Raw genomic sequence first — 18,153 nt, forward strand, 5'->3', positions numbered from 1 at the left:
AAAATATGAGTAAAACATGCATACGTTTTAAATATAATATTTACCACATTTAAGATACATATATTGGACTAATGAAATAATAATGAATAAAATACATTTGACCCAAATATAAAAGTTGCGGTGTTTGATAAGATACTGTGACACATAAAGGTCATATATTAGGTCCAATACATATCTAGATAAAGTTAGGCCCAATTTCTAGCTAATACTCCCTCCGTACCAGACTAAAGGTAACACTTACTATAAACGGACGTACCACACCAAAGGTAACATTCCTTATTTGGCCCACAACATTACCAAGTTATCCTTATATCCATTTGATATTTACACAAAATGCCATTAGATACCCCACCTACCAACCCACAATTACATACCCCACCTATTTTTTCCCTCTTTACCCTTACTTTTTCCACCTTTTCTTAAATACTCCATTTTTCCCTACGTTACCTTTGGTGTGGTATGGAGGGAGTAACATTTAGGCGGGAAAATTTTCAGTTTTTCTTATTCTTTTAGTATAAGGGGGATTATGAGGTTGAATTGCATGGCTTAATCTTTAATATATTGACGATAAAGTTAATGATTGTTGCTGAAATATTTGTATTTCTTTTATTTATATATTGTTCGAATTTTTCTCTTAGTTTATCTCAAATTAATCGTTTCCTCAACAAATTTAGTATGAAAAAAAATGAAGGTTCGATATATTCAAGAGTTATTATTCCTCTCTACATTTCAATTACTTATTTAATTTTGATTAAAATAGCTCTCACACAAAGAATATAATAGGTAAACAAATGACTAAGACGAAGGGAGTAAAATCTTTTTATTGAAAAAAAAAATCTAAGACAGACTTCGAAAGAATGAGATGGGGTCCTTAATTACACGTTCCTCAAGATCACTTTCTTATGTCCCGTAAATGCAATAATAAATTATTATTTTTTTCTATGAAAATATGTAATTGTGAAACTTATTATTTACAAAGCAAAATTAATATCTTAATATTATATCATAAAGTGTTATACGGAGTATTTGTTTAGAAATTTACGTTAAAGTTTTCAAACTATGTCAAAAACAAAAATATTACAGAGAGAGTACATAACAAATATGGTGTTAATTAGATTTTACTCCCTTTCAAAATTCACTTTTTTAAATTACTCCCTTTTGATTTTTTTTTTAAATTACTATATTAAGTTGCATTTTGACCAAAAATTGTTTCAAAACTCCAACTTAAATGACTTATATGGTCTGTTGTTGAACTCTCCCTTCATTTGTCATAAAGTTATACCTTTCAAAGTATAAATTGGTTAGGTCACAAATGGAATAAGTTCAAAAAAAAGATGAAATAAATCATTTAAGTTGGAGTTTTGAAATAATTTTAGGTCAAAAATATAACTTACGGGAGTAATTTTAGAAAAAAAAAAATTCAAAAGAGAGAAATTATTTAAAAAATTAGAGTTCATAAACGAGTAAATTCTAATTTAACTTCGAAATATGGGATATTTAAACGGCAAACATCTTACTCATTACAGATTTACAGAACGTAACTTATAACTTATAAGTTACTCCCTCCGTCCCGGTCAATTGTTGTTTTTTGATTTTGGGACAAAAACCAAAGAAAGAAAAGGGGGTCAATTATTAAATGACAAGTGGAACAAATTGGGCGTGAATGATCAAACTCTGCATTCTTAAAATAGAAAGGACAACAACTGACTGAAACACGCAAAAATGAAAAAGGACAACAAATAACCGGGATAGAGGGGGAGTATAATTAAAAAAAAAAAAACGGAAAAGTAGCTATCCTCTCCTCTCTGGCTCTCCATGCGGCATGCATGTCAATAATATGGTGAGTAAATTTCTCTCTCAAATCGTATTATGAGAAGAAGAGTCATCAGCTATAAGTTATAAAGCTTAAGTCTACATACGAAGTATATATAAATACCTCTTTAATACCCTCTTTTATATATTCCATCCAAACTTCCTAATATAACATACACAAAAAATAAGGTCATTCATCTCTTTATTCTCTTACCAAAAAAAATACAAAAAATATGGGAAGTAATGTTAAAATGTTGATCTTTGTAGTAATAACAATGGTGAACCTCCATTACAGTCTAGGGGATGACCTATATCTTGTTAGTGATTATATGGTCAACAAGACACAATGTGAAGGGCTAGAACGACAACGAACTATTGTCACTCCGAAGACCTTCGAGTGCCAAAGTATGATTAAAAATGGTGACGTGAATTTAGAATGCTGCAGACATTTGTCTGTTCAGCTTGATCGATCTCAAAATGCTACGGATGATCAACGAAACGAGATTACGTGCTACTTGCTCGAGAGTGATCATCCTCACAGATGTCACCCTGCAGACCCCGCTTGTATCAGAGAGTCTCACAAGGAGTTTCAATACGGGCTTGCTGTCTTACTCGTGAAATGCAAAGAGCTAGCTATAAAAACATATTCCGAGTGCAATGATCTGATTAATAATGGTGACGCGAAGTCAGAATGCTGCAGACTAATGTCCGATCAGATTGGTCCAGACTTTGAAGTTAGGGCTGATCAACGAGCGGAGCTTGCGTGCACTGTCGCCAGAGCTATGAACTCGGATGACACTCCGAAGACCCCCCATGTATCAGAAAGGTTCACCAAGTTGCTCGACACCTGCTTGCCTTCTATGCCGCACAATGTCACTTGCACCTGATTGATGCTCTTCCAAACTTACTTTCTCGATCTTCTTAAGTTTCACCATTTATCGTAAAACACTTCCTTTTATGTATGCGGCCGCCTTTACATGCTTCACTCTTAACCCTTAAATTTTACTAATTCACCTCCCTTATTGGGTTTGGTATTACACAAAATTTCTTCAAAGAGGGTTATTTGGTAAATTTTGGATTTAAAACTAACGGTAAACAAAACAGTACCATATGTAAAAGGAAGTGTTTATTTTGTGTGGGCGTGTGTTTTTTTTTTCTTTTTGCTTTTTTGTCATTTTTTTGAATTGTGATTTTCTCAGTTCTTTCATCTTATATTTGACACTTTTATGTATTGGTTTGCAACTTTTGTACTCTCATCCGTTTTAATTTGCTATGCCTTATTAATTTCTATTACAGGGAAAGTAGCAAATTGCTCCAAAAACGTTTGAAGCTAGGTGCACTTTGACCCCAAACGTTTATAAAAGTGCAATTTAACCCCAAACATTTGGGACTATGTACAAATAAACCCCATTTTAAAATTCCAACAATTTTTACATCTACAACCACCCACCCCATCACCATCAAACACAATCCGCCACCCTAACTCCCACCCAACCTCTTCTCCCCATTAAAACCCCATACATAATGCCCAAAATTCATCTTCAACTTAGCCTTGTTTCTAAGCGTAGTATTTATCATAACTTTGTTCGCATTTATCTGCCCAATCATCTACTCAATCCCGAGCCTCGAAATCCAAACACAGGAAGGGTGGTCAATAGTTCAAACGTATGATGATCAATATCAGGTGTATTCACAAGTTAGAGCGCAATTTAGGCTTGGCAAAACCCGATCCGACTCGACAAAACCGATCCGACTCGCCCGATATCGGACCCCTCTATTAATCGATAATATTATAAAATCATGGTACCCGAAATCGACCCACTCCGACCCAACATAACCTGATACGTAATCTTATCCGATAACCTGCATAATCCGAACTCGACAACACCCAAGCCGATTAAAACCCGACAAGAAAAATATCTGACCCGAACCTGATACGTAATCTTATCTGATAACCGACATAATCCGAACCCGACAACACTCAAGTCGATTAAAACTCGACAAGAAAAATATCCGACCCGAATGAGTATCAAATAACCGACAATTACCTAAATATCATATATAACACATATTACTCGAACACTATAACACTCCAACTGACTAAACACGACCCGATAAAAAGTCGGATAACTGGTATATACGCGAATGTAAACGTTTTTTTGCGTGTTATAGAATAGTAATGTTGACAAAAGTCAGAATATTCACTGTTTAGTACTTCTCAAGTTTTGTTTGAACTATTTGATCTATATATAAATTTGAGTTTATTTATACTTTAATATTATTTTGTGTTTAAAACTTCAATTTTTTTAGGTAAATTATATAAAGTGATCTTTAACAATTTAGTTATTAGTTACAAATAATGCAAACTTTTTTTCCTAGTTGATTACAATTCATTTTTATCCTCTTCATTATTAGGAGATCAATAACACTAAATCCTAGTATTTAAATTTCTTTTAAAACAAGTTTGATATACAAGCAGGGTAAGCAAACAAAAGAAAACTTACGACTCAAAAAGTATGCGTGGATTAAGCATTTAAGCTCATGGAGTCAACCAATACCAATATACAAGTATCATAGTTAAAAGTTGGTCAGCAATAGACTTGATAAATAAAATGCACCAGTCATGATTCAAAAGTTATAAACATAATAGAATACAAATTCCACAAAAAAAAATTTGCTTATATATATGTTAGCCTAAGATTAACCAAATAAAGTTAAGGGAAAATAATAACTAAAAAGAGCTAAAATTGAAAACAAAAAAAATAAAATAAAAAAACTTCAAAAATCTTCTAGAGATCCTTGAAAACGTCTTGATGTCCATCTTTACTCGTTAGCATTTTCATGATCAGGACTCAGGATCCGTCTCTTGACACCTCTACCTCCGAATGCTTGGAAACCTTCCAACAAATTATATACAAAACATGCATGAGTTGACAAGTTCAACTAACTTGAATTATGAAACATTAAACTTCGTATCGAAACTACAAATGCGAAATGTAAAAAGTTTGGCATGGTCAACTATAAACCCTCCGACAGTATGGAAAAGCCAAAGAAATAATAACTTACTCACACTAATCTGACTCCTCATCAGAATCAACCGAAACAGTGTTGTCGTCAACATTAAAATCTAGCAATAAAAGTTAAACGTGTGAAATATAAAATGAATATTAAACAAATATGATTTTTTTGATCTAGCAAGTTCGGAATTTACCATCATAACCTGTTAACCAATGTTTACAAGTCACTATTGCTTCCACACTTTTTGATGAAAGAGAGCTTCTTCATTTGCTTATGATTCTCCCACCCATGCTAAAAGTGGATTCATAAGCAACCGTTGTAATGGGGATAGCAAGTATATTCCGAGCCATAGAAGAAAGAATTGGAAAACGATCAGAGTTCTCTTTCCAATACACAAGCACATCTAATCGAGTTTCTACTGCCATTTTTTTCTTATTCAAATACACATCAATTCCGTTGTCGCTACATTAAGTTGATCATATGCTGCGAACTCCTACATTAAAACAAGGAGAATATCAGATAACAATGTGACGTATAAATGTAAAAGAAAAAAAAAGACAAGAATAAAGTGTTTCGTACCGCAAAATCACCAGTAGGGTTTATACTTCTTGCCATATCGCGAGAATCAGAAGGTCTAAAAACACCAGCTTGTGTTTCATAAGCTTCATACAATCTCTCAAAGTCTGTTTTCAATTCTTCTACCTTCCTTAAACCTTCGAACTAGCCATGTAGCTTTTTTAAAGCATACTTCACAAATTCTAACTTATATCGTGGATAAAAAATAACCCCAAATGCAAGCACCTTACCATAGTCATGCCAATACTTCTCAAACTTTACTAACATTTACTTTGACGCATCACTAATATCAATGTCATCGTAACTAGCTGCCTTCTTCAGATGAGTTTAGATTTGCCATACAAATGGAAAATACAAACTCGCAGTAGGGTAATCACTTCCAGATAATAATTTGTTACTTCGTAAAAAGGCTCTAGGAGATGACACACTTTCTTAACCTTTTCCCACTCATTAATATCAAGCACATACATACTTGTGCCATCGATAGAACCAAAATAGTTGTCACATGCATCCTTATATATAAGTGCTCTATTGATACGTGCATTTTACATAGTCCTTCCTGGCTTCTTATGCACGTATTTCTATGCGGTTCTCGTAGTTTTATGCTACGAAATGTCCCGAATATTCTACTTTGTTTCGTTTGGCTTTAATTGCAGGAATGAACCCGAAAGTAGCAGAATCAAGCCTTTTATCGTCCGTTTTGCTTACATTTGGAAGATGAGTGTAATTTGAGCGGAAATGCTGCTGTCTTGGGTTGCGTGAAGTGGTTTCGGAAGCTAAACAACGGAAAAAGAGCTGGCTCAGTGGCAGTGTACTCGATCGAAGGCTTTTCCTAGCAATACTGTTCGATCGAAGTACCACAGGTTGCATAGAAGATCTCGATCGAAAGGCCTTACTGTTCGATCGAGAGACGGTGATTTGAAGGTTCTCGATCGAGTAAACTTTGTACTCGATCGAGAGGAATTTCTAAGGATCTGTTCGATCGAGTAAATCTAAAACACTCGATCGAGCACTTATCAATCTAATACGAGATTTTATCTTTAACTCGATTTTTTTATTACGTTTTTAGGTTAATAAATATCTCTCCTATAAATAGGAGAGACTTAATGAGGTTTAGGGGGTTCTTCTTCTTCCCTTTTTCTCTGTTGAACGTAACTTTGCCCCTTCTTTTCCGGATCTGAACTTTTGTAATTTCTCCTTCTCTTTTATTCTAGTGTTATTTCTCTTCCTTTCATCTATATACTATGCTTACTATTGCTTATTCTTTCTCTATTGTTTTGTTCATCGTTATGTTTAACTAATTCTTTAATGCTAGGATTAGGGGAGCCATGATAGTTAATCATTGATGCTTTAATTGGTTAGGAGGTTTTGTTATGAGAATTGTTTCATTAGCAATATAACTGTAATCGTTTAGTTGAATACATGCAACTAAATTAGTTAATTTCGTTAAATTCAGACCTAGATCGAGAGATTGGACTAAACAGACCTGCTATGAACAATAGATTACACTAATGAGGGCGAGAGCTAAGTTAGTAGTATTTTAGGGTGGATAGCGGACCGAGAGGACCTTTCCATTACCCTTCTCATATCAGATCGACTGACCTACCTTTAGCTGGTTTGTATAATATCATGGGTAACCGACATCTTCGCATATTTCTCTCTATCTGATTAATCTCATATTTCAATCCTTACTTTTATTTCAGGTTATTAGTTTAGTTTAAACAACTCAAATCCCCCATTGTGTGACCATAGATAAACTGAATAACAAGTAGATAGTGACCGCCTCCCTGTGGATACGATACCCGATTTGCCTCTGCTGCATTAGTTAGAGCCAGTTGGTTTTATTTTTGAAGGGTTGCGACAACCGTGTCAAATTTTGGCGCCGTTGCCGGGGAGGGAACTATTTTATTTACTTGTTTTATATTAGTCTGTCTTTAGCCTCAAGGAATTTATTCCTTGAGGCAGTTTTTATCTTTTTCTCTAGTGTTGTTTTGATAGGCCCTACAGGTCCTACCTAGACAGTTCTAGGTAAAAGATCATCAAAGGGAAGGCTTGAGTACCTTTGATCTTCCACCTATGTTCCATCCTATGGCGCAACAGATGGTCTACTGTGAGAGATGTGGTGCTGTGGGGCACAATGCTGTTATTTGTTTGGCAGAGAGCGACGAAGTCTACGCGTTTAGGCAGCATAAACAAGCCAGTCATTCCTTTACATATGTGCCACCACATCCGCTTCATCAACAAGGCTATCAAAAGCCTCCATTTATCTGGCCACCGCAACAACAAGTTCCTCCTCCTGATAAAAAGAATGAAGAAATTGTTGAGTTGAAGTCTTTGGTGAAGGCACTTGCACTTCAAATGCAAGAAACTGAGAAATCTAGAGAGGCTCACCTCAGGCTAGTTGAATCTCAAATAGCTCAATTAGCTGCCGAGTCGGATTCAAGGGACTCAGAGACGATATATGCTGTTTGTACCGAAAGTAGTCTTTCCCATGAAAGACCTGAGTTGTCTACTGATGATGAAGATATGTATGACTCAGAAATTGAAGGTGCTAATGAAGATGAAGCATTTATCGAATACTTCACCATGGTTCATCATCAAAAATTCGATCGAGCTAGCTACAGTGCTCGATCGAGTACATTATATGAGGAGAAGTTCGATCGAGCAGATTACACTACTCGATCGAACAATTTGGAGGAGGATTTGCTCGATTGACCATATGTGAGTGCTCGACCGAGCACTATTGAGGAAGAAGACCTGGATCGAACTAATGCAAGTGTTCGATCGAGCGTTTTTGATGAAGAAATCCCTCGATCGAGCACTATGCATTCTCGATCGAGTGATTTGGCTATGAACAGCAATGCTATGTCATCTAGGTCCGTTTCGGATGACCATTTGAAAGAAGACAATGGTTATGGTGAATCTCCCATTTGGAAAGCCGAGTTGGACGCTTTAGAGGCTGCAATTTACGGGACAGAACCCAAAGGGGAGGAGAACGAGAAGGTAGCTGAGTCAGTGAATGTTCCTAGCACGGTAGAGGTAATATACTCTTTTGCCAATGATTCCGACGTTAGGAGCGACTGACCTGAGGTTGTTAATGATAATTTCATTATTTTTGTTATGGTTGATAGTAAACTACATCATTTGACTTATGCTTTCTGTTTTGATGTTCCACCCTCTCCCGGTTGAACAAATAAGTTAATAATTATTCACCATATTTGTCATCGGAAATTTGTTAGGCTGAGATGGCACTTTAGTTTGCTTTCATATGCTCCTTTTCTATTTTGGTGCTACTTATGCTTTTGTGTAGCACATGCGCAGATATATGATCACTTGTTAAGAGCTTTGAGTTGCTTTGATTGTGACCATTGGATTAGCTGAGGTGAAGACAAAAAGAAGGTCGAGCTGGGACCTATCTGAAACTAGCGCTGTCCGGGAGGCAACCCGGAATTTAAAACTTTTTAGTTGATTTTCAAACATTTAAGTTTTTGTTGGACATGTAATAATTGGTTTTCAGACGATAGACTTGAACGTTTGGATTAGTTTTGTCAGTTTTGTGAGTTTTCTGCAGGTACCTCTCGATCGAGTACTTGTTTCACTCAATCGAGTGCTTGACCTTCTCGATCGAACAGTTTTGTAGCCCATTTTACTTGATCGAGTGCTCTACTCCTTCGATCGAGTTCTTTTGCTTTAACTCGCGTGCTGCGACGTTATGGGGCTATTTGCGACCTCCCATGTTGCTGACTGGTTTGGGGAGGTCCCTACTTCACGATTATCTTGTAAGTTTTCCGAGCTCCACTCTCTTCTTTTCAGTTTGCATTTCCCTTCCCTATTTTTGGGTAGAATGGGGGCATTGTACAGTTTGGTTTGGGGAGAGTATATGCATCCATATCTGTGTCTGCATACTATTTTTATTACATTTTTGTTATCACGTTTAATTTTCTGCTTGCATTGTCTTTTATTTTCAAAAAATATGAAAATCTCATAAAAATTAAATTTTTTTGAAAATTCAAAGAAATTCACGTTTATTTTTGCATATAGGTCGAGTCGGAACGGTGGATTTCGATGATGAAATTGCATTACTTTTGGTCCTTTTTGCTTAAGCCTTACAACAAATTGATATCTTATTAGTTTTGTCTCATTACATATCTACGAGTTAATGTTAAAATTTAGCTGAACGAATAGACTTGACCTGATATTTTGGCAACCTACTTATAATTTCTAAGATTTTAGAACCTTAAAACTGGTGTCATTTGTGACCAGTTCATGTAGGATTGTGACTAGTATACTCCTTGCATAACATGTATCATTAATTTGCACGTATATGAAATTCAATTGCTTTTTGTCTGCATACATTCGGGTTAGTGGTTGGTGTCACATGCAGGGAGGTGCTTACATTTCCTTCCCTTTCATTTTTACCCATTAAACTCCACAATTAGCCAAATTTGCCTTTTGACCCTTAACTACACCCAAATTTAGCCTGCCTTGTCAAACTAGTTAGTGTATGTTTTGCAGTATATATTTTATTATGCCAAGTTTGGTTTGTATTGCGTGATTGGGAGTTGGTATTTTATGGAGGAAAGAAAAGTTGAAGATGAAAAACAAACATAAAGAAAAAAAGGAAAAAAAACAGAAAAAGAAAAACGTGGAAAAGAAGAAAGAGAAAAAATGAAAAAAGAATGAAAGAGTTTGATTGACGGTTTTTACTCCTATGTTATATTTTGATCCTATGAGGAGTATATTTTTGGTTAGTGAGTTTGTGTGCCGAAATAAGGGGCACTTGTACTTATTTCTAATGGGTTGGAATCGGATGGTTCATTTGGTTCTGTTAAGTTAGCTAGCTTGGTTATTAACCTCACATTTCCAGAAATGTTTTGCCTTTTCTTACCCATTACCTCACTTTTCCATACTTTTGTCGATCGGCTGTGACGGACCTTGTTTGGTTGGAATGTATGAACGGTAGTTAGAATTGTCTATCATATTAGCTGCATGCATGCTTATGTCGGTCGTAGTTTAGGTGAGCGACTATCTTTCTTCTTCTCTTACATTCATATGCTTACCCTTTGCTTCATGAGAGAAGAGTGACCCGTGAGAGTCCATCATTAAAGGTCTTGCAAGGTCAACAGTTCAGCTCTATTATAAACATCTCACAACTCGTTTGTATTAGACTGTTTTAGCTATAAGTGTCAGTGCTTGCATTAAATCGGTTTAAGTGGGCATTTGTAGCTAGCTCTGTGTTTTCTTTTCCGTTCCCTTAGTTTGCATTTAGTTTACTCGAGGACGAGTGAAGGTTCGGTTTGGGAAGATTTGATACGTGCATTTTACATAGTCCTTTCTAGCCTCTTATGCACGTATTTCTATGCCGTTCCCGTAGTTTTATGCTACGAAATGCCCCGAATATTCTACTTTGGTTCGTTTGGCTTTAATTGAAGGAATGGACCCAAAAGTAGCAAAATCAAGCCTTTTATCGTCCGTTTTGCTTACATTTGGAAGATGAGTGGAATTGGAGCGGAAATACTGCTGTCTTGGGATGCGTGAAGTGGTTTCGGAAGCTAAACAACGGAGCAAGAGCTGGCTCAGTGGCAGTGTACTCGGTCGAAGGCTTTTCCTAGCAATACTATTCGATCGAAGTACCACTGGGTGAATAAAAGATCTCGATCGAAAGGCCTTACTGTTCGATCAAGAGACGGTGATTTGAAGGTTCTCGATCGAGTAACCTTTGTACTCGATCGAGTGGAATTGCCGAGGATCTATTCGATCGAGTAAATCTAAAACACTCAATCGAGCATTTATCAATCTGATACGAGATTTTATCTTTAACTCGATTTTTTTATTACGTTTTTAGGTTAATAAGTATCTCTCCTATAAATAGGAGAGACTTAATGAGGTTTAGGGGGTTATTCTTCTTCCCTTTTTCTCTGTTGAACGTAACTTTGCCCCTTCTTTTCTGGATTTGAACTTTTGTAATTTCTCCTTCTCTTTTATTCTAGTGTTATTTCTCTTCCTTTCATCTATATACTATGCTTACTATTGCTTATTATTTCTCTACTGTTTTGTTCATCGTTATGTTTAGCTAATTCTTTAATGCTAGGATTAGGGGAGTCATGTTATTTAATCATTGATGCTTTAATTGGTTAGGAGGTTTTGTTGTGAGAAATGTTTCATTTAGCAATATAATTTTAATCGTTTAGTTGAATGCATGCAACTGAATTAGTTAATTTGGTTAAATTCAGACCTAGATCGAGAGATTGGACTGAACAGACCTGCTATGAACAATAGACTACACTAATGAGGGCGAGATCTAAGTTAGTAGTATTTTAGGGCGGATAGCGGGCCGAGAGGACTTTTCCATTACCCTTCTCACATCAGACCGACTGACCTACTTTTAGCTGATTTGTATAATATCACTGTGAACCGACATCCTGACATATTTCTCTATATCTGATTAATCTCATATTTCAATCATTGCTTTTATTTCACCTTATTAGTTTAGTTTAAACAACTCAAACCCCCTATTGTGTGACCATAGATAGACTGAATAACAAGTAGATAGTGACCGCCTCCCTGTGGATACGATACCCGACTTGCCTCTTCTGCATTAGTTAGAGCATGTTGGTTTTATTTTTGATAGGGTTGCGACAGCCGTGTCATCTATCAAGCATAATATAAGTCGAGTTCCACCGAGTAGGCACATCCATTCATAATTTAAAAGAAACAGGTATATTAAGCTTCTTTGCACAATCATAAAACTTTTCTTTTCTTCCATCAGATCCATCGATATACCTAACAACTTCTCTAACCTTATGTATAGAGTCTTTGATGAGCTCCAAACTATTTTTCACTATCAAATTTAATATATGAGGAGAAAAACAAATATGAAAGTGCTGACCCAAACAAATCATTTCTTTGAATGTGCCTTGTTTCAAGTAATCAACCATTTTATCCATATTACTTGCATTGTCAACTGTTAGTGAAAATACCTTGTCTTTAATTTCCCTATCCAAAATCACATCAGTAACCTGTTGAGATAATTCAAATCCACCATGTGGGGGAGGAGAACGTCGAAAACACAACAACTTACTTTGCAAAATCCAATCTTTATCAATGTAATGAGCAGTTATGCACAAAAAACCTCGCTTATTAGGAGCTGGCCATAAATCTGATGTCAAGCATATTCTACCAGGAAATTCCTTGAAAACTTCTTTTATCTTAAGTTTGAATCTATCGTACATATTCAAACACACTTGTTTAGCTATATTTCTCGATATATGTTGAACATTGTTGTTAAGATATTTGTGAATTTTTCGATTTCTGTCATGTTCAACCCATAAAAAACTATACCCCCGTTTCATGATTGCCTCAGCTACCAATTCCCTATATAATTTTTGGTCAATTTATTTCCCTGAGACGGACTCACTTGAGTTGATTTTCTTATACTCACTACAAGAGTCCAACAAGTGTCGCTTAAAGTTGGAAGTTCCAAAATGAGAATCAGCATTATAAGTAAGTAACATGTTTACAATACTTTGTGAAATGATGAAACTGAGACGTGTTGATCTCCATGGAAGCAAGAGTATGCCATGGATGAAGCTCGATTGAAGAAGAAGAAGTTACTGGAAGTTTAGAGAGAGATTGTAGTGAGAGAGAAAGAGTAAATAAAATGAGATTTATTATTGATAATTAATTTGTACAAGTGTGTTTCTTTCTTATATACAAAGTGCTGACGTCATATATGTACATGTAACTAACACTGACACCAATTACTCTTCATACCCCCCCTGTTCAAGATGGACATGAGTGAAAATATCAAAACATATGCCCATCTTGGAAGCAAGAGAATGATGTTGCTGTTTCCCTAGAGGTTTTGTGAGGATGTCTGCAATCTGAGCTCCTGAAGAGATATGCCTAGTAGCAATGAGCCCCTCTTGCACCTTCTCTCGTACAAAATGGCAATCGATGTTGAGGTGCTTAGTACGTTCATGAAAATGGATTTGCAGCGAGGTGTTATGCTGCTCTGTTGTCACAATACAATTGCACAGGTAATGGTATGTGGATGCCAAAGTCTTCAAGTAAACGCTGCACCCATACAATCTCACTAGAAGTATAGGACATGGCCCTATACTCTGATTCGGCAGAAGATTTAGAAACAATTTTCTGTTTCTTCGTTTTCCAAGAAACTAAAGCCTCTCCTAGAAACAAGCATTTCCCTGTAACAGACTTACAGCTGAAAGAGCAAGCACTCCAGTCTGCATCAGTGTATCCTTTTAGAGTAAAATAACCATTGGCAGGATAAAAGAGCAGAGCATTTAAGGTACCTTTCAGGTACTTGACAACATGAAGAGCGGCTTGAAAATGTGGATGTCGAGGAGTACTCAGAAATTGACTCAGATGCTGCACAACAAATGAAATATCTGGTCATGTAAGATTTAAGTATAAAAGTCTCCCAACCAGCCGTCTATAAATCTCTGGATCAGGTAGAATGTCTCCCTCCTCTGTGGACAGATGCAATCCTCTAGGAAGGGGAAAAGAAGCAGGCTTGTAATCAAACATGTCACAATCTGTTAAAATGTCAGTGATATACTTCCTCTGACTAAGATACATTTCCTTTGCTGTTCTATGAATCTCTAAGCCAAGGAAATATTTGATGTATCCAAGGTCCTTAATGGTAAAGGCCTTATCAAGTACTTGTTTAACATAAGAGATAAAATTCTGATAAGTGTCTGTAATGAGCAAAACATCAACAACAACTAAAACAGCAGTATAGTGACCATCTGCAACTCTGGTGAATAAAGAGTAATCATTCTTTGATTGACTAAAACCTTGGGCTAACAATAACTTGGTGAGCTCTAGATTCCATTATCTAGAAGCTTGTTTCAAGCCATATAATGATCTTCTCAATCTACACACCTGACCCTTTTGTGGCTAGAATATAACCATCTGGTGGTGTCATATACACTTCCTCATCAAGGAATCCATGTAATAAAGCGTTGTTAATATCTAACTGATGTACTGGCCACCCTTTAGCAGCAACTATAGCTAATAAAATCCTTACTGTAGTAAACTTGGCAACAGGGCTAAAGGTATGTTTATAATGTTTTCCTTCCACTTGATTGTACCCTTTAGCCACTAATATTGCCTTGTATCTATCTACAGTTATATCTGGCTTGTATTTGACTTTGTACACCCATTTGGAGCCAATAGGTTTAAATCCCACAGGTAAAGATGTGAGATCCCATGTGTGATTATCTTCCAATGCTTGGAACTCTTTTTGCATGGCCTGTATCCAAAGTGGATTAAACTTGGCCTGATTGTAGGTTGCTGGCTCATGAATAGAAAATTTTTTATGAGAAGAGAGAGAACCACTCTGAACAGTATGAGATGCTGATTCTAATGAAGAATCAGTGTGTGTAGCAGTGACTGATGTCCTTTTATGAGGAACTATAGGACAAACAAATTCCTGGAATCTTACAGGCATATGAACTTCCCTAGAAGAAATCCTAGGTATGAAGGTGTCAACAGCAGTACCAGATGATGTATTAAGTGTAGCATCACTATTAGGAGAAATTTCATTGTTGATGTCAGTACTTGTGTGGACAGAATTAAAAGGAGTAGAATCAGAACCAGACTCACTGTTATTATTAGTATCACCACTCATAAGTGAATGTGTAAGAGAAACATCCTCATCATCAGAACCAAGAGGATGATATGGATTGAACATAGCTGGCATTTGACCAAGAGGAGCAGACTGAGTTTTGGCTGCTGGAATAGCAGGATCAGACTTGTAGGGTAAGATGTCCTCATGAAAAACGACATCTCTACTAATGACAATCTTATGAGTAGTGAGATCATATAGCTTATAGGCCTTTTGAGAAAATGGATATCCCAAAATAATACATTTTTTGGCTTTGGGAGCAAATTTGTCTCTAGAATGTGAAGGAATCAATGCAAAACAGAGACACCCTATAACCCTTAACTCATCATAGCTGCATTTATTTTTAAACAACACTTCTGAAGGTGTTTTCCAATCTAGAATGGGAGTGGGCAATTTATTGATGATGTGTGTGGCTGCCAAGAGGCATTCTCCCCAAAACTTCTTAGGTAAATGACCAAACAACAATAATGCTCTAGCAGTCTCAACTAAATGCCTATGTTTTCTTTCAACTCGACCATTTTGTTGAGGAACCCCTGGTGCAGTTTTCTGATGTACAATACCCTTTTCCATGAAAAATTTAGAACATGATTATTGTATGATCTCTGTTCCATTATTACTCCTCACTATTTTTACCACTCCATTGTACTGAGTATTCACTTGGGTGATAAAACCCTTAATTGTATCATAAACTTGAAGCTTGTCCTTAAGAAGAAAGTTCCAAGTAACCCTAGTGTGATCATCTACTATGGTTAGGAAATAAGAAGCCCCAGTGAACGTAGCATGTCTATAATGTCCCCATAAGTCAATGTGTATCAAATCAAAAGCATGTAAAGGCCTAGAATTGCTTCTATTAAAAGGCAATTGATGCATTTTTGCAAGAACACAAGTTTCACATTGAATATTGTTGATGCCATTACAATTAATCCCTTCAATGTGTTTCATCTTGGATAATGAAGTATGTCCTAAATGAGCATGAAACAATTGTACTTTACCACTGGAATTAGCTTTACAAGTACAAATGTTATGACCTTGTAAGCTAATATTATTACTAAACTTATTCTGAGCAGATTGAGACAGGTCCAACAGGTCTGACTTCAACTTGTAAAGTCCATCTGTTCTCTGACCAATGCCAACAATATCCTTATGCACTAGGTCCTGTATCAGGCATTTATCCACATCAAAACTGATCAGGAATCCATTGTCACACAATAGTTTACCAACAGATAGCAAATTAAGCTTGAAGTCAGGAATATACAGAACATTGTGAAGCACTATCCCTTGTCTAATGTGCATAGTGCCTACCTGTGTCACTAACTTACTAGTCCCATCAGGTAATCCCACTTTGACAGGTTTATCCAATTTCCTTAGGTCAACAAACTGATCTATAAAAGAACTCATGTGGTATGTTGTGCCAGAATCGATAATCCATACAGAAGTTTGCATAGAACAAGAACAAGAAGTAGCATTTGATACTAGAATTGTACCCGCGAAGTTCACAGCAGAGTAATCTATTCCACCATGAGAATTAAAACTTCCTTTACGTTTCATCTCCGTCATCTGCCTATAGATAACTGCAATAATCTTTGGGTCCACATCAACATCACCATCACCAGAGCCATTTGTATCTGCAGCATGATGTGCAAAAGAATCAGAGACCAAAGGATTATCTTCTTTATTCAGCAACTCAGCATTGTGAGCATTAGAAGCTGATAAACGTGCAAAATATTGTTCCTTCTGTTCTGGATGTAGAATGAAACAAGTAGCTCTGGTGTGACCAGTATTCTGACAGTGGTCACAACATCTCTTTTCCTTCTTCTGCTTCTTAGCGCTAGGTGCATCTTTTGTCCAGACATTCCAGGGCGGAATTGATCCTGCATCTTTACTTTCCCCTGATTTAGACCAATTCCCTGAGTTAAATCTTCGATTAGCCGCCATTGAACGGGACTCACTTTGTGAAGATATCATCTTTGAGAGCCGCTTTTGACTTTCAATTTGTTGAACAAACGAATATGCCTTTGTCAGATTTGGTAAAGGATCCATAGAAAGAATATTTGTCTTCAAAGTGTCATAAGTATCATCGAGTCCCATGAGAAAAGTCATAACTTTCTCACGAGTGATAATTTTAAGAATTTTCTTCAAGAAACTGCAGGAGCATTTATCGAGAACTGCACAAGAACAATCAGGTAAAGGATCCAGATCATTAATGTCATCCCAATGGCGTTTAAGCTTGTTGTAATATTCTGCGACAGACTGATTATCTTGCGAAGAGTTCTTCAATTCCTTCTTCAATTGAAAGAGTAGTGGCGCATTTGAGTGTGCATACATATCATTAAGATCTGTCCATAGGCGCTTAGCAGATTTGCAGGTCATGAAACCTTCCTTAATGTTTGGAGTCATGGAACTCAGTATCCAGCAACGCACCATATAATCAGAGCGTAACCACTTCGAAAAACTCGGATCATTCTGCGCAGGTGCCGGCATTAAACCGTCGATGAAGCCGCACTCGTTCTTCGTTGCTAACGCCATGACTATGCCTCGACTCCAGGTGAAGAAGCTTGTACCGTCGAAGGCAGAGGTGAGCATCATCCCTGGATGATCAGAGTTTGGAAGAAAGGTCGGATCACGGATTACTATGCGCAGTACTTGATACGGAATTTGCTTCTGGAGCCATGACGAATTTTGAAAGACCGATTGAATTGATCGTAATTAAAGATGAAGGAAATCAAGAAAATCGTACTATGAACAAAACTAATTTGCTGTTTTTGAGATTTTTGAAGAACTTAATCGGAATCACTAAACTCAGGTAAAATTAAGAAACGATAAGATTTGAAGAAATTGAAACACGAATTAACAATCGAAATCGAAAATTTTGATTGACGAAAGACACCCTAATTTTTTAGGAATTTTTAATTTTGGTATGTAGAATGCGGAATTAAAATCGATTTCAACACGAATTAAGAGACAGGCTAAACCTGCTCTGATACCATGTGAAATGATGAAACTGAGATGTGTTGATCTCCATGGAAGCAAGAGTACGCCATGGATGAAGCTCGATTGAAGAAGAAGAAGTTACTGGAAGTTTAGAGAGAGATTGT

At 36.5% G+C, this 18,153-nt stretch overlaps 1 protein-coding gene across 1 annotated transcript; it reads right to left on the reverse strand.

The window, feature by feature from the left end:
- Positions 1 to 15,646: 15,646 nt before the first annotated feature.
- LOC141651863 (uncharacterized) lies at positions 15,647 to 17,584 on the reverse strand. Its single transcript, XM_074459554.1, has one exon. The coding sequence runs from the start codon at positions 17,582 to 17,584 to the stop codon at positions 15,647 to 15,649; it is 1,938 nt and encodes a 645-aa protein (XP_074315655.1).
- Positions 17,585 to 18,153: the final 569 nt, after the last annotated feature.

Source organism: Silene latifolia, chromosome 4 (genome assembly GCF_048544455.1).
Source record: "Silene latifolia isolate original U9 population chromosome 4, ASM4854445v1, whole genome shotgun sequence".
Lineage (NCBI taxonomy): Eukaryota > Viridiplantae > Streptophyta > Magnoliopsida > Caryophyllales > Caryophyllaceae > Silene > Silene latifolia.